The 21,991-nt window shown below is 40.1% G+C and overlaps 1 protein-coding gene across 2 annotated transcripts in view; it reads right to left on the bottom strand.

Moving 5' to 3' along the window:
• Positions 1-19,514, bottom strand: part of HTR7 (5-hydroxytryptamine receptor 7) — a 70,513-nt gene extending 50,999 nt beyond the window's left edge. For both annotated transcript variants that reach the window (XM_081074312.1, XM_081074313.1), the window contains exon 1: positions 18,576-19,514. In XM_081074312.1, coding sequence (XP_080930438.1) covers positions 18,576-19,120 — 545 coding nt within the window. In that variant the 5' untranslated portion in view covers positions 19,121-19,514. The remainder of the gene's footprint in view (positions 1-18,575) is intronic.
• Between the last annotated feature and the right edge of the window lie 2,477 nt (positions 19,515-21,991).

Raw genomic sequence — 21,991 nt, 5'->3', positions numbered from 1 at the left:
TACACCACTCTGTTCATTCACTCAGAATCACTGATTTGTATACTTACAGTGGGTAAATTTTATGGTATGTAAATTATACTTCACTAAAGCTATTCAACAACAAAAATATCAAATAAAAACCGTCATGGAAATGTGTTTCCACACTGTGTTGTGGAACCATGTGAAAATGAACAACTGTGTTCATTTGGACCCCTTCCCAGAAAATCTCTCCTATTTTTTTACCACTAATACTGTTTCTTTATCCACTATGGCAAGCAAGGAAGCCTAGGGATGGGGACCCAAAGTCAACAGGAATTTTCTAGGTTTGAGACCCTGTGTTTAAACAGTGTACCCCATCCCCCCTAAACTTCTCCCACATATCCAATGATTTGTGAATAACTTAGTTACAACCTAAGTTGCCCCATGAAGGCTTAACCTGCTATCTAGTTTCTACTCCTAGGGTCTTCCAATGCCCAACTATCCTCTTCAGTGAGTTCCCGACCTCACTTTTGCTCTAGACACTAGCTTTAGTTCAGCCTTATTCCTCAGTGCATAAACCTGAAACAAAAACCTAAATACCAAGGACTTTAGACCCCAGGCCAAGGACCTCATTCAGATTGGCACCAGCTAGCTTCCCACTAGGTCTGAGGAGGGGTGAGGTTCAGGCAGCATTTTCCAAGCTAACAGCTACATCCTAGGGATTCTCATCCTTCTTCAAAAATGAGGACCCCTTTTAAATGTCAAAACATTTTTCAAACCCATACTTAATAGTAATGGTACTTTTAGTATAAGTTGATTGAAAAAATACAGAATGACAAAAAACTACTATAATGGCTTATGCTCTTAAGTAAATTTGCATTTTATTAATCATAACCACATCTACATTTATTGGAAAGGAAAATATGCTACTTTTTTAAAAAGCTGCTTCTGCATTCTGGGAAAGTACAGATTTCACCTTGGGGGGAAAAAGTCATTCTTTTGCTCAAGATGACACGGGTCTGAAAGGGAAGGTTCTAGGGTAATTGGATGAGAGAAACACAGGCTGAACGGAAATAAATTGTTCTGCATAATAAAATAACAAAGATCTTTTAAGTTGTTTCAGGGCAGCGTTCAGATTTTGTTTATGTTGTGTGGGCGAATGAGTAGGCAAAAGAGGAGGAAGGACCCCCAACACATTGAAAGAGTTGCTGGGGGGAAACGTTCTGACAGGAAGAGGAAGTGAATGTAAACTCAGACCATCATGACCACTTGGAGCAGCGACCTGGAGGTTGTCAGACTCCTAGCCCACAAGATGGGGGTATCTGCTGGAGGAAATGTGTTTCCTGAGAATTTCCTTGAGTTATCTCTTCAGAATCATAACTACAAGCGAGTGTTACAGATAATGGGAGAAGATCCCAAGCATATGAACTAGGACAGCACACGAGCAAAATGTTAACCGAGGCCCCGGAGGACGACAGTCCTGCCATGTCTGTCGATTCAAAGGACCGGTGTAACGCCCTAATACTACAGGAAAGGCAATAATCTCTACAATTTACAAAAAAAGCACTTTTGCATATATTTTTTTATTTTTTACTTAACCACCAAAATACTCCATGCAAAAGGTATTATGAACCTAACTTTATAGTGTGGAAATTGGGGCTCCAAAAAAGTGAAATGATGTCTTACAGCTGTTAACCTAAAAATAAAAGGCCAAAGTAAGAGGCAACAAGCATTTATTTGAGATCCAAAAGAATAACTATTCTGGAAGCACTGACTCAGGCAGAAATTCAAATAGTGTTCTGATTAGGAGGTGAAGGCAGGGACTATTTACAAGAAAGGGAAGGGGAATAATTACATGAATAGAAGGAACGGAGGAGAAAGGAAGAAGTTACAGGACCCAAAAGAAAGGAGTCCTCTATGCAGCAAGGGCCACCTTGAGAGGGGCAGTGACTTCCAGTCAAGGGGCACAGTCAGGGAAAGGTGACCCTACAGGAAGTGTGTCTATAGAAAATAGCAAAGTCCCCCAAGTTTTTTAAAAATAGGGTTATGTGGTCATAAAAAAAACAGCAGCCAAAAGAAAGCCTTTTGAGAAGAATCCAAGTTTCCTTTTTCTAAATTATATTTTTCAAATGGAATTATGTGATGATTGATTTTTATTTTATTTAAATTTGATTTTATTTTCAATGTGTAAGGTTCCTAGTTTCAAAATGAACAATTTTTCTACTGAAAGCTATTAATTTCACCTTGCCTATGGTGATAACTCTTCAAACAAATTCATTTCATGTTTAGAGTCAGTAAAAACCCGATGGGAGGTTGGCAATTTGGGGAACCCTAAAAGTCATGTGAAGGAGTCCTTCAGAGTCAGAATGAAGAAAAAGGAAAGAACTCAGGTAAAAGTCATTAACAACTCCGCAAGAAATTTTGGATAAATAATGCCCAGTGAAGGACTAAACGTACTCTCTGTCAGTCAGACCCTGTGCTACATGCTGACCATTTCACTGAATCTTCCCAACAGTCTCGTGCAGTAGGTTCTATCATCCCCATTTTACAAATGAGGAAAGGCTTAGAGTTTAACCTGGTTAGCCAGGGTCAGAACCTGGAATCAAACAGGGGTATGTCCGATTTCAGAGCTCACGTCTTAATTCTTATGTTTCACAGAGAAAGGAATGGAAAATCTGGTCTATTCCTGATAGATCATGTATCTTCTTCTAAAGATGAAGATCAAATAACATCTGGACACTTGAGGTTCAGCTAGGGGCATGATATCAGCACCTTGAAATAGTCTATACAGTGATAGATAGGACAGGGTCTATGTTGGTCCACATCCATTCTCAATTGCCCAGAAGTTCCAGTTGTGGCATGCCAGAGGTCAAGTGAGGTCAAGGTTTCCCCCAAATTACCAGCCAAACGGAATCCGAGAATGTTAAAACTGGAAGGGACCTCCAGTTCACATCTGCAGGTCTACTCTCTACCCTTCCCCACTCTGTTCTCTTCCCTGGGAAACAGATATGCTGCTCTCTGGCTTCTGTTTGGGTTCAGTCAATGGCACATCCAGGAGATTCTACCCTTCCCAAGTTTACCAGACTCACTTATTCATCCAGGAATATTTTTGCATCCTAACTAGTGTACAGGAGCCTGTACATGGTGAATCAGACATGGTGTCAGCCTAAAGTGCTTCTACTCCAGGAAAATATTCATCAATTCATCCATCCATTCATCTGATATGATTAAGTACCTACTGTGTGCCAGGAACTTTATAAGTGCTAGGAAGTAGAAGTGAAAAATGAAGTCAAAGTTCCTGCCCATTCTAATGGAATTTAAGACATGCACATAAATAATAATCATTAGGGTACAATGCAGCAGATAATAGGGCTAGAATCTAGGTTTCCTGACTCCCAGGTGAGTAGATATCAGCAAAACTTCTTGAAAGCTGTTTCTAGTCACTGTCTCTGCTTCTTTCCTCTAGCTTTTGTTTGCTTTTTGGTTTTTTATATAGTTTTATTTTTCAATCACAGTTGACATATATTATTTTCATTTCAGGTACACAAATAGGGATTAAGCATTTGTGTAATTTATGAAGTGATCATCCCCGATTAAGTCTAGTACCTCCCTGCAACTGTACATGGTTATTACAATATTATTGACTATATTCTCTATGCTGTACTTTACATCCCTGTGACTTTTTATAACTGGCTATTTGCACATCTTAGTCCCCTCCCCTTTTTCACCTAGTCCCCCAAACCACCTCCCATCTGTCAACCACCAAAATGTTCTCCTTATCTATGAGTGTCTATTTTGTTTGTTTGTTTGTTTTAGATTCCACATATAAGTGAAATCATACAGTATTTGTATATTTGTCTTTCGCTGACTTATTTCATTTAGCATAATCCCCTTTAGGTCCATTCTCTCATTCTCTCATCACCTCACTCCACCTGGGCTTCTATTCCACTGTTTCACTGAAAGTGCTCTTCTCAAGATCACCGTGACTTTAAGGTCATCAAGTTGATTGGTCATTTTTCTAACCTTATCTTACAAAGCGTTTAACATAGTTGATATTTTATCTTTGTCAAAGCACATTGCTCTTGAATGCAAATCAAAACTACAATGAGATACCACCTCGCACCTGTTAGAATGGCTATTATCAACAAAAAATAACAAGTGTTGGAGAGGCTGTGGAAAACAGAAACCCTCATACACTGCTGAAGGGAATGTAAATTGGTGCAGCCGCTATGGAAAACAGTACCGAGGCTCCTCAAAAAATTAAGAATAGAGTTAGCATATGACCTAGTAATCCCTCTTCTGGGTATCTACCCCCAAAATTTGAAAATATTTACTCATAAAGATATATGTGCTCCTGTGTTCACTGAGGCATTCATTATTGATGGTGGTCAAGACATAGAAACATCCTTTGACAGATAATTGGATAAAGAAAATGTGGTACATATATACAATGGAATACTACTCCACCATAAGGAAAGATAAAATACTGCCATTTGTGACAACATGGACGGTTATTGACAATATTATGCTAAGCAAAATAAGTCAGATGGAAAAAGTCAAGAACCATATGATTTCACTTATATGTGGACTATAAAACTGAAAGTAAAAAACAAGAGAAACAAACAAAAACTCATAGATACAGACAATAATAGGGTGGTTACCATTAGGAAAGGGGGTGGGAGGAAGTAGAAGAAGGTAAAGAGGGTCAAATATATGGTGACAGGAGACCTGATTTTGGGTGGTGAACACACTGCAATATATAGATGATGTATTAGAGAATTGTACACTTGAAATCTATATAATTTTGTTAACCAATATTACCCCAACAAATTTAATAAAATTAAAAAAAACACATTTCCTTTAATCTGCATGACAGTATACTCTCCAGGTGTTCCTCATATTTCACTGACCATCCCTTTTGAAACTTTCCTAGTCTAGATCATCCTTTCTATGGACTTCTAAATATTTTGTCTCCCTAAGGCTTGGCACCAGATCAGATCCCTTTCCCTATCTCTTATCTGTCACCTTATGACTTTAAATACTATTTGCAATGACACTCAAATTTGTATCTCTAGTCCTGACTTCTCGCTGGAATTCTAGACTCTTACTTCCAAATGTCTACTGATATCACACATACCACTCAAATGTGAACTCATTTTACCAGCAGTTCCACTGCTCCCTAATTCAGTAAACAGCATCACGATCTACTAAGTTGCTTGAGCCAATGCACAAGAGTCATCCTTTATTCTTTTCTGCCCCTTACTTCCCACATCCAATCGATCAGTTAGTCTTGCCAATGCACCTCAAAGACCTATCTTGAATCCTTCTACTTTTCTCCATCTTCACTACTCCCAATTATCTCTTACCTTGACTACTGTAGAAGCTTTTTAATTGGTCTCCCAGCTTTCACTCTCACCCCTTTCCATTTCATTCTCCATTGAGTAACCACATGAACTATAAAGCCAAAAATCAGATCATGTCACTCTAAACTTCAAACTCTCCAAGGGCTCCACTGCACTTAGAATAAAATCCACTCTTTACCTGGCCTAAATCCCAATATGATTTGTGACCACTGCTCTGCTCTCATTTCCTTCTACTCCAATAGAAGGAAATGATCCCTCTCTACTCCAATCACACTGGCCCAGGTCCTTTGCACCAGCTGCTGCCTTCTCCTGGAATGTTCTTCCTCCTGATCTTCATAGAGCCAGCTCCATCATTTCATTTACATTTCAATGTATATGTCACCTACTCAGAAAGACAATCCATGGTCACCCACTCTAACACATTGCTCCATTTTAATTCTCCTTGTGGCACTTATTATAACGAATTAGTGTGCATGTGTATGTGTGTTTTAATTTATCTGTTTCTTGCCTATTTCTTCTTACTAGAATATAAGACTCAAGAAAGCAAAGACTTCATTTGCCTTGTTTTGGATATGGAAGTATAACCAATAAAGATTAAATAATCAATAAATGTTGAAGGAGTGAATAGATGAATCCCTATGATTCCCATAAGAAGAAAAGGCAATTCTGATATGTTAAGAAGTTGCTAATAAAGGACTATCACCTTTGTAACCCAGAAAGGAAGCCAGAGTGGTAGGGGCTTGCAGTATCCAGAAAACGATCAAATATGAAACTGCAAGGCAATCTATTCATCAAAATGGAAGAACTTTCAAAGACATTTGTTGAGTTTATCAGAGACTTTTTCAAACCAAACATACAGAATATACATTTCCCTAAAACATTCAGGCAGTTAAATCAGATTTATTATAGATGGGTTGGAGCATGCCGTTTAAGTCTCCCTATGTTTAACCATAAATATTGATAAGCCCTTTTAGGTGGATGGTTCTGCCTGATGTTCCAGATGAAAGAACCGCTTGGAAGGAAGAAAGCTGTCCAACTTTAAAAGAGCGGAAAGTACCAGAAAAATATGAGTACAATGCGTATAATTTGAATCAGAACAGAGGCTATAGTAAAAGTGAGGATGCAGACTGGCTAAGTGGACCAAAATAAAGCTCCCCAAAGAGAGGCACTAGAGATGTCCCCGCAAAGGCCCACCGCGGCTCAGCCCCCAGAGACCGACAGCCTGTACTTTAACATACAACATCAGAAGAGTGAGCACTTAGGAGGCATCATTTCACAGCAGTCCTTAACAAGAATTCTCCGAGCAAGGCTGCTCAAAAACAGACCACAGAGTACCTGGGTTTTTATTGAAGGAAGTGCTCAAAAAACCCAACTGTTTGCAACCAGAAGCTAAATGACTCATAAACTCCTTCAAGAAAGGTCATATCACACAGAGATTGACTGCAAAGCACTATGTATAACCTAACTTTTTAAAGATCCAAATTTTCTGATATATGAATAAAATAATCTTAATTTATGATCAGCAAGATAACCTCTTGAAGACGGGGCTGTGTCTTTATTCACCTTTGTATCCCTACAGTGCTTATACGCCTAGAAGAAAAATAACAAGTTTGTTTATTAAATAAATCTCACCACCATCTCCTCTAGCTTGCTCATACATTCTCTCTCTCTCTCTCTCTCTCTCTCTCTCTCTCTCTCTCTCTCTCTCATACACACACACACACACACACACACTCACTTAGCTTCTCTGTTAGGGACCGGTGCTCAGATCCTATCTTAAACCTGTGAAGGAGTGGATCTTGACATTCTATAATGACCTCACCTTAACCCTAACCCAAAAACTAACAGATAGACTGGAGTGAGGGAATGCCCTGGATGAACACGGTGGTGAGTGCTAGGAGGAAAAATGCAGGGAGTTATAAAACTATTTAAGATAGTCTGCGGGTTCTAGTAATACTTCCATGAGACAATAACATCTAATCAAGCATCTATCTGAATAGTGACAAAAATTAACCAGCCAAGGAGGTGGAAAAGTGTGCTGGGGAGTGGAGGACTGAGGGAACAAAAAGACTTGTGAAGGCCCTGAACATCAAAATGTCAGGGAACTGAAAGAAGACCAGAGTTGCCAAAAAATTGGGGGAGGGCAGTGGGAGGACGAAAGATATTTGGTAGATTGATAGATAAATAGATCACAGAATTGAACTGAATTGAATTGAACGGGATCTTAGGCAGAAGTCGGCAAACTCCAGCAGGTCAAATCTGGCCCCTGCCTGTTTTTCTACAGCCCTCCAGCTAAGAATGGTTTTTATATTTTAAAATAGTTGAAAAACATTGAAAAGAAGAATATTTAATGATATATGAAAATTATATGAAATTCAAATTTCAGTATTCACAAATAAAGTTTTATTAGAACACAGTGATGCCCATATATTTACATATTGTCTATGCGCTTTCATGCTACAGTGGCAGAGCTGGGTAATCGCAACAGATATCACAGACCACACAAGCCTAGAACATTTACTATTCAGCCCTTTACAGAAGAAAGTTCACCAACCCCTGATCTAATAAAATAGGGATGGTCAGATTATACAATCTTTCAGAACAATCAAAGATACAGGATCATATCCCAAGAGCAGGGGAACTTATTAACCCATTGAAGAGTTTGAAGCAGGAGAACAGTATAATCCAATAGTGCCCAAACCTGTCTATACATTGGACTAACCCAGGGAACATCCAAAATACGGATGCTGAGTCCCACCCCAAGACAGTGCATTGGTTGGGTTTGTATATGGCCTGGATATGGGCTTTCGTATTTTTTTTTAAGATTTCTAGGTGATTCTAACATGCAGGTAAGTTTGGGAACCATGGATAAATCCACATTTTCATTTTTTAAAGATCACCCTAACTCAGGGGTGCTCCCTCTGACTACACATTAGAATCACCTGGGGGATATTTTCAAACATGCTGAGAGGCCCACCCAGACCAATTAAATCAGGATCTCTGAATGTGTAGTTCAAGTATTGGTCTTTTTTTTAATTGCCCAGGTGATTCTAACGTGCAGTGAGGGTTACGTACCGTGTTTCCCCGAAAATAAGACCTAGCCGGACAATCAGCTCTAATGAGTCTTTTGGAGCAAAAATTAATATAAGACCCGGCCTTATTTCACTATAATATAAGACCAGGTCTTATATAATACGATATGATATGATATGATATATGATATGATATGATGTATGATATGATGTGATATATATAATAATATAATATAATGTAATGTAATGTAATATAATATCTGTGTCTTATACTAATTTTGCTCCAAAAGACACATTAGAGCTGACTGCCCAACTAGCTAGATCTTATTTTGGGGGGAACAGGGTACTCTGCATTAACAAGGGGCAAGGGTAGATACAGGGACACCCCTGAGAGGTTATTCTGAATGGTCCAAATGCAAGATGATGGGGGCACAGGTTGAGCTGCTGGCACCGGAACGGGGAAAGAAGGAAGTGGAGGGACAAGGAGCAGGACTTGGTGATGATCTGGTGAGAGCAAGGGGCTGGTGAAAAGTCTCAAAGATGATATCAAAATGGCTAGTAAAGACACTGTGTGCAGACTGATGCCATTTATTGGGATGGGAACCTTGAAAAAGGAACAAGTTTGTGGGGGAGGGTAAGTGCATTAGTCCTCTTCTGACGTATTGTTTAAAAAGAGGGTACCTATGATGGAGTTAGTCAGAGTAAGGCTATGAGGGAAGCTGGAGTCAAATTATAAAAGGCCTTGAATGTTGTATCCTAACACTCTTCTCCTCATGCAGCGGACAATAGCTACAATGATGTAGGGGGGACACACATGGCTTTTGATTCAGACGCTGTTCCTGCCACATAGAATGTGTGTTTCCTCAGTTTCCTCATCTACAGAATGAGATTAAAAATAGGCACACTCGGTCTTGTTCACCTTTGGCTAGAAGAGACACTCAATGAACAGCCTTACAAGGGTGTTACGAAGAATAAATTAGGTACCAAGTGCAAAGTCTCTAGGAATTCATATAGCATAAAAAGACCTCAGAAATGACTTGTGATTCCTGAAAGGTTTCCAAAGGAGAATGACACAGTGACAACCTCACGATGATGAATTTGGAAGTGCATGTGGACATAGTAGGAGGGATGAGCGAGTGGGGTAAGAACTGGTCCTGAGGTTCAGCAGTTGGGACTGAGTTCAGCTGCATGTGCCAGACAACATAGTGGTATCTGTTCATTGTAGTAAGAAGTCAGGGTTCCAGGGCTCCTTGTGGCATACACAATACCCCATATCCAGGCTACCCTTCCAGTGCACTGGTCCTCTTTCCTAAGTGTGGCCTTGGTTGTCCATTTTGACCAAGTTGATGGCCAGAGTTCTAGCCACCATATTTACATTCCAGGCAACAAGATGGAGGAAAGGACAAAAAAAAATGAGGACGAGGTCACATACCAACTGTCCTGAAGGAAATTTCCAAGACACCGAAACACATTACTTAGGTCAAAATTTAGTAACATGGCCACCCCTATCTGCAGGGAAGACTAGGAAATGTAGTCTTTATTCTGGGCAGCCATACACCCAAGGTAAAAACAAGAATTCCCATAACTAAGGAGGAAAGGGAGAATGGGGGTTGGGATGGACAACCAGCAGCATTTGCCCCAAGAGGTGAAGACTGATGGACTTGGGCTTTTCCTATGCTATTCCCTCACTTGGAATGCCTCCCTGCTCCCTATCTATAATTTCACTCACAGAGTGACTCACGGCCTCCATGCTCTTGGCATCTGCTACTCCCCTTGCATGGAAACTCTTGTAGCTTTTTATCACCTAATTCTACATTACTTTTAAGACCTAAGTCAGGATTTATCTCCTATTTTGTAGCCCATGTCTAAACTTCTACTATTTTCCTTAAATACACACACATACTCATAAATGCATAGCACTGGTTCCACCCATACAAACTGTGTGTCCTTGGACAAGTCACTTCCCTGCTCCTGTTCCTCCTACATTAAGTCCGGATAATAATGCCCACCTCACAATGTTGTAGGGAGGATCAAAAAAGATTTCTATACCTGCGAAGTGGTCTGTGAACAATAAAGCACTAACCATCTATTAGCTGCCAGTTTTTCTACCCTGAGGTGTTACTTCCTGTTAATGAACATAAGAAGCAGCAAAAGTAGTTTTTGGGAAATGTTACCTCATGAGAGGACACAGCAGGCCTGTTTGGTTCCCCCTCACTCTCACCTTCCCATCGCAAAGGTAGAAGAGGGTTCTATCAACTCTTAAAGTGTATCTACAAGCTGAAAATTAATTGTAGAGATGAATAAGGATGACTTCCTTCAAAGAGAAAGGCGATCGGAGAATCCAGAATGCACCCTGCACTGCTGATCGCAGCAGAACTAAAGCCAAAAGCAGAATTCAGATCATCGAAGCAAATGAGTCATAGTACCTGGCCAGAAAGCAAAGCTCAGCCACACACCAGTCAGAACTAAACATTACAGCTCTTGCTAATAAGCCAGATGAGTTCCTGTAACCATAAAGAACCTAAAGATGACCCTGTCTACACACATGAAGCTAAAAACTAATGGCTGCTGATAGCATTAAAACAGCAACTGCATCTGCTCAGACTAATCCTACATCTAACGTACATCCAAATACACCTCACAAAATGCCCCTTTTATTATAAAATACTACGTAGGAAAGTGCCTAAAATATGCATGGATACTTCAATAGTCATTTAAAAAGTGAACACTGGTGCAACTACCACTACTGTCACGAGAGAAAACATTACAACAGAAGCACACCTCTCTAATCACAACCCCCTCCTTCCTACCTAGAAGAAATCACCCTTCTCATTTTTGTGATATGTGTTTCCTTTTCTTTACAATATTTTCACTTATGTATGTCTCTAAACAGTGTTATTTGTCTATTTCAATTTTTCTTTATGAATAGAATCACATTATACATATTCTTTTGTACTCTGCTTCATCCTGCTCAGCGTTATGTTTGTGACCCGAAGTATTTATGAGTGAAATGACATGACCTCTGCAATTTGACTTAAAACATTGTGAAGATAGAGGAGTTGCAAAGTATATGTTGACTAGATTGGCCATAAATTAATCACTGTTGATGCTAGGTTACAGATGCGCTAGCTTTTTATACTATATTCTTGACTTTTAAATATTTTTCAAAATTTTTATAATGAAAAATTGTTTAAATTACTTTGTCAGATTCATTTTAGCTACAGTTTGTTCATTTTAATTGCTTTATAGCAACAGTTCTCTAAGTCAGGTCTTCAAACCAAGAGTATCAGAATCATCCGGGGACTTGTTTGAAATGCAGATTATTGGGCTCCACCCCAGATTCACTAAATTAGAAACTCCTGGGGTGGAGCCTAATAATGTGTGTTGTAATAAACTCTCCAGAGAGTTGTGATGCATGCTCAAGTTTGATAACCACTACCGAATAGTGTTCTACTGTGCGAATGCACAATACATTTATCCATCCTACTCCTGATACACATATCTATTATCTCAAGTTTGGGGATTTCAAGTTTCTGGATATTATAAATATTCTTGTATAAGACTTTTGTGACAAGAATCTCTCTTATATACCTAGTGGTAAAATAACAGAATCATAAGGTGTATGTATCTTCAACATTACATGATAATGCAAGCTATTTTCAAAGGGGTTCACCAATTCACAATTCCACAAACAATGTATGAAAGCTCCCTTGGCTCTACATCCTTGCCAAAACTTGGTATTTTTAAGACATTTTAATTGTTGCCATTCTAGAGGGTTAATTAAACACTTTTAAGCTTTCCAACTTGTGATCAAAAAACATGTATTAGGGAATAGAACTGACATGAAATTATAGTTTAGTAAATATATTAGTTGGGGGGTTTGCATGGAATTGGCCTGATGCAAGAAAGAATTTGGCATGATGGAGAAATCAAAAAGGTCAACATGACTATACTATGGAAAGCCAGAAGGAATGTGAGGAGTAAGGCAGGAACAGATCAGGGAACTTGTAGGTGTGCTAAAGAGTGAATTTTATTCCAATGAAGTGAAAAGCCAAAGAAGGGTTTTAAGCAGAAATTTACACTATCCCATTTCTATATTTGTACATATCTAAAATAGCTCAGGCACACATCCACTCCTAGCTATGATGGGGTTGCCTGATGCTTCAGAACAATGCTTCTGATGAAAACAACTAGAAAAGCTGGATAAAGCACACACACACACATACACACACACACACACACACACACACACACACACACACACACACCCTGCTGAAAGGCATCACAGAGTTATTGAGACAACCAGAAGTTGAGGGGACAAAATCCTGGAGAAGAGAAAACCACAGAGAAGTGACCCAAAATTCTGTAGCCACTCTTTCCCTTGGGACATTTTCTAAAATGACGTGAGGAGTAAGGCGCTGGGGATCCAGGTAAAGTGCCTCAGCAAAGTTTCTTAAGAGGCAAAAATACCAGAAGAAATTTTGGTAGCCTCTTGAGGATAGAAAGACAAACATTAGACACCTGAGTGGCCAAAATCCCAGTAAGAAGAAAGGAGCAGAAAATTAAGCCCAACACTTGGCTGATATCCCCATCAAAACATTTGCTGAATACTGATACTGAAGCTGTACAGGGCAGGACACTAAGAAGCCAAAAAGAAAGTTCCCACAAAGCTTTCAGTGGGAGTTCTGACAGTAACACAGTGCTGAGGAGACAAAAATTAGAGTTCTGAACTAGCCAAGGGGAGAAGTCATCCAGAACACCCAAGTTCTTAGCTGAAATCCCAAGACTTCTACACTGTGGAATGAGGCATCAGCCAGAGGCATCAGACAGACAGAGCTTATCGAAACTAAAACATAGTATACAATCAGCTTAGTCCCTAATCGGATTATAATAATCAGTACCACAATATGCCTGCCTAGCAGCTATTGTCTCTGGATGAAAATAACATTATCTACAATATTTATAATTTTTCATACAAAATGCTGAGTACACAATCAAAATTTACTAGGCATACCAAGACACAGAACCAAAACCGAGAGGTAAGGGGAAGAGCTCACACACAAAGAAACTACAATTGATTCAGATACTGGAGTTGTAGAAAAAAACTTAATTATGATTAATATACCCAAAAATATAATAACAAGGTAGAGAAATTAGATTTAAAAAAAACACACAGAGGATTTCACCAGAGAATTAGAATTAATAAAAAGGATCGAATGCAAAACAACAACAAAAAGAATCAAATGAAATTTCTAGGACTGAAATTAAGAACTTATTAGATAAGGATGAACAACAGACATAGCAGAAGAGATGATTAATAAATTGGATGGCAGGTCAAAATTTTTCAAAACTGAAGCGCAGGGAAAAACGCAAAATGGAAAATAAAGAAAAGAGTGTAAGAAACGTACTAGAATAAAAAGGTCTAAATTTGAAGACAGAAGAATAAAGAATGCAACAGTAAAAGTATTAAGAGATAACTGCAAACTGGTTAAGAGATATCAATACACAAATACAAAAATTACTAACAACTCTAGCAGGATTAACAACAACAACAACAAAATAATAATCAATAATGCCAGACCTAGAGACATCATAGAAAAGCAGACAAAAACTAAAGACAAAGAGAAAATTCTAAAAGCAGCCAGAAGAACAAAAGACACATTATCTTCAAAGGATTAATAATAATGTTGATTAATGGCTGATTTTTTCAACAGAAGTGATGGAAAACAGCAGAATAATGTTTAAAGTGCTGAAAAACCATCAAATATAGAAATCCATACTCAGAGAAACTATCATTCAAAAATCATGGTAAAATTAAGACATTTCTGGGCAAATGAAAACTAAAATTTGTCACCAGCACTCACTTTTGAAAATTATAATGAAAGTCTAAGTGAGTAGAAGAAAATGATCCTGGATAAAAGCATGGTAATGTAGGGAAACATAATGAGCAATGGAAAAGGTAAACATGTGCATAAATAAGAAAGAATACTAATTGTTTACAATAATAAAAATAACATCTGATAGGTTTTTAAAGCGTGGATTTAAATGCATGACAACGGTAACACAAATGGTATGAGGAGGCAAATAGAATTAAAATGTATTATCCAGCTTTTTATTTACCCCAAAGAAATGAAAACATGTCCACCAAATAACTTGTATACAAATAAATGTTTAGAGAATCACTATTAGTAATATCCTGAAACTCGAAACAATTCAAATGTCCATCAACAGGTGAATTGATAAATAATTTAAATGGAATACTAAGCAAAAGAAAATAAATAAAATACTGACAGGGTAAAAACTATGAATGTTTCACATAGACATTACATTGAGCAAAAGCAGTCAGATTTCAGAGTACATAATATACTATTCCATTTATATGAGGTTCTGAACAAGCAGGACTAATTTATGATGCTAAAAGTCAGGACAATGGTTATCTTTGGTAGTATTAGAAACTGAGAAGGCAAAGGAGAGGACCTCTGGGAGGTTGGTAATGTTCAATTTCTTGATCTACGTAGTTGCAGATTACACCAATGTGTTTGTTCACTTGTGAACACAGGTATAGTACAGTTAACTTTTCTATACATATTTATTTCCCCCTCCCCCCAAAAAGTTTAAAAATATATTTCAGACATACAGAAAGTTATACAAAAAATAACAAGACTATAAACCACTAATATTAAAAACAATATTTTACCATTAAAAATATAGTTGATATGTGTGCTACTTGTAGATTACACTTCCACCCACCCTACCAGAAATAACCCCTTGCGGGAATTTGGTCTTCACCATTCCTCTGCTTCATACTTTTACTGCTTATACTGGGGGTGCCAAAAACATGTATACACATGACTTGTATTCATCATCTGCTATCGGTATATATTGAGTATTACAATTTTAACACAATTTTTTCCTTTCTTAAAATGTGTATACACGTTTTTGGCACCCTCTGTATAAGTTCACCTAATTAACATATGTAACTGTTTTGCATGTTTTTAAACTGTATATGAAAGGTATTTTTAAAAGATCATCCTAAAAGGGGCACGAGGGAAATTTCTGGGATGGCAAAATATTCTATACCTTGATTGGAGTTGTGGTTACATGGGTTACATTTGTCAAAACTCACCAAATTGTATCCCATTAAAACAAAAACAAAAATTTAAAAAAGCTCTTTCTAGCTTATTCATAGGCAATAAAAGAGGGGTGGACAGAAGTGAAAGCAGGAAGGCCAGTTAAAACATTGCAGTGGATTTAGTCAGTATCAACCTCACCTATTTGGAGTAAGGAAATAAAGAGAGGTTGTGGACATGGGTTTGAGCAGCTTAACTGTGAAGGGGAGCAGTGCCTAGAGAGAGAAGTGAGGCCAAAGAATGAGTTCTTAAAAACAGAAGATCAAGCTTGACCCAGCTGAGAGGAAACAACGAAGACAAAGAAGAAATGAGGGATCAAGGGAGGAAGGAAGATCAAGGGAGGAAGGAACAAAGTTCTCGAGAAGGTGAAAGGGGGTGGGAGGTGTAGTGCAGGTGGTCTGGTCTTTGCTGGGACACAATGTTCTCTTGCTTTTTAACTAGAAGGAAATCAAAAGGGGACAGATGCAGGAAAGACTGTTTGGTGGTGGAAAGATAAGGGAGTTCTCATCCAATGGCTGCTACTTTTTCAAAGATCATGAGTCATAACCTGAAAAGAGTGTGGAAGCCTGTGAAGAAAAATGGCATCAACTGTATTGGAAAAGGTGGGAAAAGCACCTTGGAATGGTGGGAGTGGTTAAGAAAAATCAAAGTTTCCATTAATCAAAGTTTAAATGCCCAACAGAAATCCAAACTCTCACAATGTAGTATGAACTCAAAAGCAGGATTATTATTCACCTTTGATTATGCTGCACAAAGCACAGCATAACCTGTATTGGGTACTCAAGAGGGAAGGAATAAACAAATGAACGAAGATTAGTTTTTTCCATATTAGCACACTTTCTTAGCACATAATAGCTAAGAAAATATGGAATAAAATGGTCATATTCTACAATGGAAGTGAAGAAAAGTCTTTTCAAAAATGATTCATTTTGACCTTAGATGTCAAATGCATTTTCCTTTTCCCATTTTTTTAGTTCTGTGTGTTCTTGGAAGAAAAGCAATCTGTGCTTCCAATGTTATCAAGTCTTCACTTTATCTAAAAAAATGAGATGTTCATCTTCTAAAATAATGTTTAAGCAGAATTCATCAAGGGGACAATTCTTACAGGAAATGAGACAGAATCAATATCCCTATATTCCCACAATTTGTGACATCATAAGGATATAGTTGATGAAGAAATTAGAAGCTCTTGCCAGGGAGAATTAAATCTTCTCTGTCTGTACTCAAGATATTACTGCTGCTGCTGCTAAGTCATACATGCAGACTAAGTGAAGAAAGCCTTTAGCTCACGAACAGGAATCTCAAGGTGGTCCCAGCCACACATGAATGTGCCCAAAAGAACAGAAGTACTGGATGTCTTAGGAGACACGTTAGCACACTGTGTTGTTTATTTATCATTTATCAATTATAAAATGAAAAGAGAAAGATTATAAATGCATTACTTGCAGCAAAAATGATTTGTTTTACTACACTAAGCTACATTTAAAAAAGACTCCATTCATACAAGAAGCACGTTTGGGTTGGCTGAGCCGTCAGATTTTTGCACTTGTAATTCATGTTTATATTTGTTATGTATAATGAGTGCATTCTCCTAGTTCCTGTTGCCACAGCCAGACTGTAAATGCATGTTTCTGTCATTCTTAACTACAGTAATTCAAAACTTCAGCTGTGAAGTTTGGAACTAATATTCTCATGTATGCAGTTCATGTTCTACTATTAAAAATAATACCTTGTTTGCTGTCAGAAGCTCCAAACACAATACACATAAAATGGAAGGATCAACTTTTAAAAAATAATCGGTCTTTAACTAAATGCAGCTACTATGTATTTTTTCCTTGAAAATATCCCCTATCCATTATTCATTCCCTTTATTCAGTAATTATAAACCCTGATCAAGGAGCGAAATAGCAGAATATGTTAAATATCAACAAACCACAAGTAGCAGTGTTTACAGGGAGGAAATGGAGGAAAATCTCAGTTTCGTGCTAGACCATCCTTTGAGGCAATGTCATTTTAAGTGTGGAGCCATCAATTATTTCTCCTATGCTGAAAGGTTTACATATTTAAAGCTTCTGTAGGTCCACAAAGAAAATAAGCAACCGTTTCTCTGAATCATTAAACTCAACAGGATACCAGTCCTTGGCTGGTTTTAAAATACCAGAATTCTGAGCGTGAATGTTAAGGTTTAATATTTCAGTTTCAAGAGAAGCAGAGTTGTTCTGTGACCAAAAGGTTTGGGGACCATACTTCAAGTTGTCAACTGCACAATATTTTTAGGGCCAACGACCAGCTCCATTGCAGAACCCTGTACTCCTGGAGACTGAAGAAACCCTGGTGACTTCCTAGTCCAATCTGATACTCAAGACAGAAATTTTTTCCCCAGAATCCCTAACAGATGGTCAGCCTCTGTTTTCAATTACTCCAGTGGCAGAGTTCTCAAGAGAAGATTCCCAAGGGATGAATATGATGAAAGGCTAGAACCAACCCTTCACACGGGGAGTAAAGGCTCCAGTCAGTAAGACTGCTGGATGCAAACTGCGTTGTCAAACACTAAAATCAGACTTCCAAAACAATGAGAGGCAAAATCTGCAATCATAGGGTGGCAACGCTAAGACATGTAGAACCCCATATCGGGGACCATCGTAGGTCTTTTCATTGGCCTAGGGAGTAGCTCTTACAATACGAGATGCAAAGCGGTTTTCCTCTACTGATTTAAGCAATAATTGACCCTTTCGGGCTCACAGCAAGGGTTTGCCCAGCTCCGAGCGGATCAAATTCCTTCCTCCTGAAAATCTAGACAAGGGACCCCCTGGTGGACCTGCTAATGCTTGAAATAGTCTTTAACTTTGGTCTTAAAATCCTCACTACAGTAAACCAGAATATTTCGGGCTCTTCTTTTAGAAGTGTGCATAGGCTTTGCTGTAACCGAAGTTGGTTGGTGTAGGGTTGATGTGTGGGGGCTGTTTAAGCGCAGCCCTTCATCCCGCGGAGAAGTCTGGTTTATCCTCCCAGGAAAGGCGAGCGCGCGGGGCTGAGCTCCCAGAAAGCACATGCCCCGCCGGAGCCCGGGAAGGGGCGGCCGGGACCCTTACCTGTCGATGCTGATCACGCACAGGGTCATGATCGAGGCAGTGCAGCACATGACGTCCATGGCGATGAAGACGTTGCAGAAGAACTGGCCAAAGATCCACTTGCCCCCGATGAGGTCGGTGACGCTGACGAAGGGCATGACCGCCACGGCCACCGAGAGGTCGGCCAATGCCAGGGACACGATCAGGTAGTTGGAGGGCTGGCGGAGCTTCTTGACGAAGCACACCGAGATCACTACCAGGCAGTTGCCGGCGATCGTCAGCAGCGTGATGAGCGTCAGGATGGAGCCGATCACAACTTTCTCGACTCTGCCGTAGTTGATCTGCTCCCCGCAGCCGGAAGCATTGTCCGGGGGTACGTCCCAGGTGGGCACGGGGCTGGCGGTCACCTCGGGGACCCCGCGCAGCAGGTGCGGAGCCCAGGAGCCCGAGACCCGGCCGGCGCCGTCGGGGCTCAGGTCCGGCAGCCCACGCCCCACCTCTGGCAGGAGGAAAGAGCGCAGGTGTCCGTAGAGGTCCGGGCGGCCGCTGCTGTTAACGTCCATCATCGTGCCGCTGTGCGCTGCTGCCCATGGAGCCGGCGCCCCCGCCACACGTTCCGGCTGCCGGCCCAGGGGCTTCACCTCGCGGGTTCCGCTCTGCGCGGTCCAGCCATGGGGCTCACGCCGGCCGCTGGGGGGCGCCCGGCTCGGCCTCTCGACCCCGCACGTCCCGGGCCCCCAGCCGCTGCGGACCACGCGGGAGGACAGCCGCGCGGGGACTCCCTTCAGGAGTCGCCTCGGGCACCCGACGGACGCCGGGGACGCGCGGGTTCGCGTGCCGGCGGACGGGCCTCTGCTGGCCGCACGGCAGCCTGCAGCCCGCAACCCGCAGCCGCCGTGCGGCTCGGCCGAGAGCGCCCGGGAGGCAACGGCTGAAGTTGCGGAGGGCGCCCCGCCCCTCGCGCCCGCCGCCGCCGCCGCCGCCAGCGCTCCCCTGCGGCAGCCGCGTCGCGTCCCCGCCGCCACCGCCGCCTGGCCGCTGCCGGCGCCCCTCGGGCTCCCGGGATGGGCTTCCCCCGCTCGTCAGGGGCCGCCACCGCCCCCCAGGGCGGGGGGCTGCGCTCCCCGCGCTTCCGTGCACCCCGAGCCGGCTCGCCCGCAGGTTTTGCCTTGCAACGGGAGGTGCAGACCCGCTCCGACAGAGCCGAACCTCCTCACCGTAGTAAACGACCATTCGGTGGGGGAGGACTAGGGCTGGTTGACGTGGGGACTCATTGCTAAATGAAGAACCTGGAGAGGAATTTTTTTCCCCCCTTAGTTAAAATAGTCTTTTCGAGCACTACACCAAGCAACAAATAGATACTTCCGTTTCCTATTTTGACCACTTATGGGAAAAAGCGAAGAGGAAAGGGAAAAGCATTCGAATGGGGTACAGGGGAGAGCTCCGAAGAAGAAGAAAGAAAAAGGGAGAGGGAGGGATGTCATCGGGTCCTGGCACCAAGGAGAAGCAGGGGGATTAAGGGGATAGGGCCAGGAGGGCGCTGAAATCCATCCTGATTAACCCTCCAGGCGTCTAGAAGCAAGCCTGAAAATAGACCCTGTCTACTTTTATATTCAGATTTCGAACCCTACCATTGAAATGAGGGTTAATTTTCCCATGGCATTCTGGAAATCTTGCACAGAAGGGAAGAAATGACCAGTTCTAATGTTGTGCAGAAGAATCCTGGAGGTGTATGTTGATTTAATGCCTATTGCCTAAAATCCTCTTGTTATTCAAACCTTGTCAGAAGGGCTGATTTGTAGTATTTGTGAGACTTCCTTGATTTTGTTTAAAGGTTTTATTGCAAGCCTTTCTGTAGTTTAAGACTAAAAATCAAATCTGTTTTCTATTTAGGCCCTAGATATTATAAATAAAAAAAAGAACAGAAACCTCTTCAAGGTGGGAATAGCTCAATTTTTCCAGGTAAGAAAACATTTCTATTGCCATCAACTGGGAAGTAATACCAATAGATTTCAAAGTCAGGGTTTTCCCATTACTACCATATTTTCCCAAAAATAAGACCGGGTCTTATATTAATTTTTACTCTAAAAGACGCATTAGGGTGTATTTTCAGGGGATGTCTTATTTTTTCATGTATAACAATCTACATTTATTCAAATACAGTCATGTCATCTTCTTCTGGAACATCATCATAACGTACTAAATGTGTCCGTCTGGCTGACAATCTTAACTGGGGTTTATTTTCGGGGTAGGTCTTATTTTCGGGGGAACACGGTATGTCCATATTCTTCCCTCTACACATTAAAAAAAATTTTTTTTTGAGTAGGAAAAAAAATCCCTAGATGGTGGACCACTGTTCATTATGAAAATGTCAAAGGCTCTCTTCTGCCTGGGATAAGCAGATCAATACATTGAGTCAGAGGAAGAGTAGAAGATAATATTTAGGCCACAAAGCAATACTGTTTAGTAGTGAAGAAGATGGATGAGGAAATTTCTTCAATCTTACTTACGTTAGTTTTAACATTTCAGCTGAAAAGCTCGTTTATAGTTGGAAGGCATTTAAGAAACCATCTGTTGACCCTTCAATACAGAGAAGGAAATAGAAACAGGAAGAAGTTGAATGCCTTGTCCAAGATCATGAGTGCATTGAAATGTCTCCGTTTTTGATTTTGCTGTTTAGAATTCTCTCAAAACCTCTTAAAAATTCCTCAAGGTAGTAAATTTCACAAGATAATTCTGACTTTTCTTGCTTTTTTCCTTGAGTACTCTAATCAGGTCAGCTTACATTCTGTCATGGTTCTTTTAAATAACATTACACATTATTTAATCAGATAAAGAATTTGAAAAGTAATAGTTTTACTTTTATTTGAATCTGCAGTTAATATAATTTGCACCTACACTCTTACCAGCCTTTACCCAACCAACTTATATTTCATAGCAGCTTCTGATATTCTTTTGCATTTCTTTTCTAATTGCAGGTCATATAAACTCACCAAATGATCAGTAAAATGCTAATTTCAAACTTACTTCCTCTTCCATTTCAATAGAGCATCAGATCCAAACTCCTCGTTTTATAGAGCAGCCACCTCTATTATGTCATCCCTGGTGATGGCTGCGTGTATTTCCTAAGAGGTCTAGGTTTTTAATTTATAAGCTGTCACAATGCATAAACATAGTTATTGAAAAATCTCAGCTTCTGCAGCATTACCTTGCTTATGTTGAGTTTAAATTTCATCTATCATTGTATTATTCCAAAATCTTGATGGAACAATCTGGAATTCTTTCAGTTTCCTTCTAACCTTGACTAACAAATAATCATAAAAATGCTAAAATCTTGTGTATACTTTTCCATAATTTTCTCAGAAAGAAAAGCTAAAGATACAATTTCATAAAATACTTATAAAATACCTAAACAGTCATCTAAATTTATTATTTGT

Source organism: Rhinolophus hipposideros, assembly GCF_964194185.1.
Source record: "Rhinolophus hipposideros genome assembly, chromosome: 15".
In the NCBI taxonomy this organism is placed as follows: Eukaryota; Metazoa; Chordata; class Mammalia; order Chiroptera; family Rhinolophidae; genus Rhinolophus; species Rhinolophus hipposideros.
Note: the sequence above shows the minus strand (reverse complement) of the source record. Positions and strands in the feature narration are given on the sequence as shown.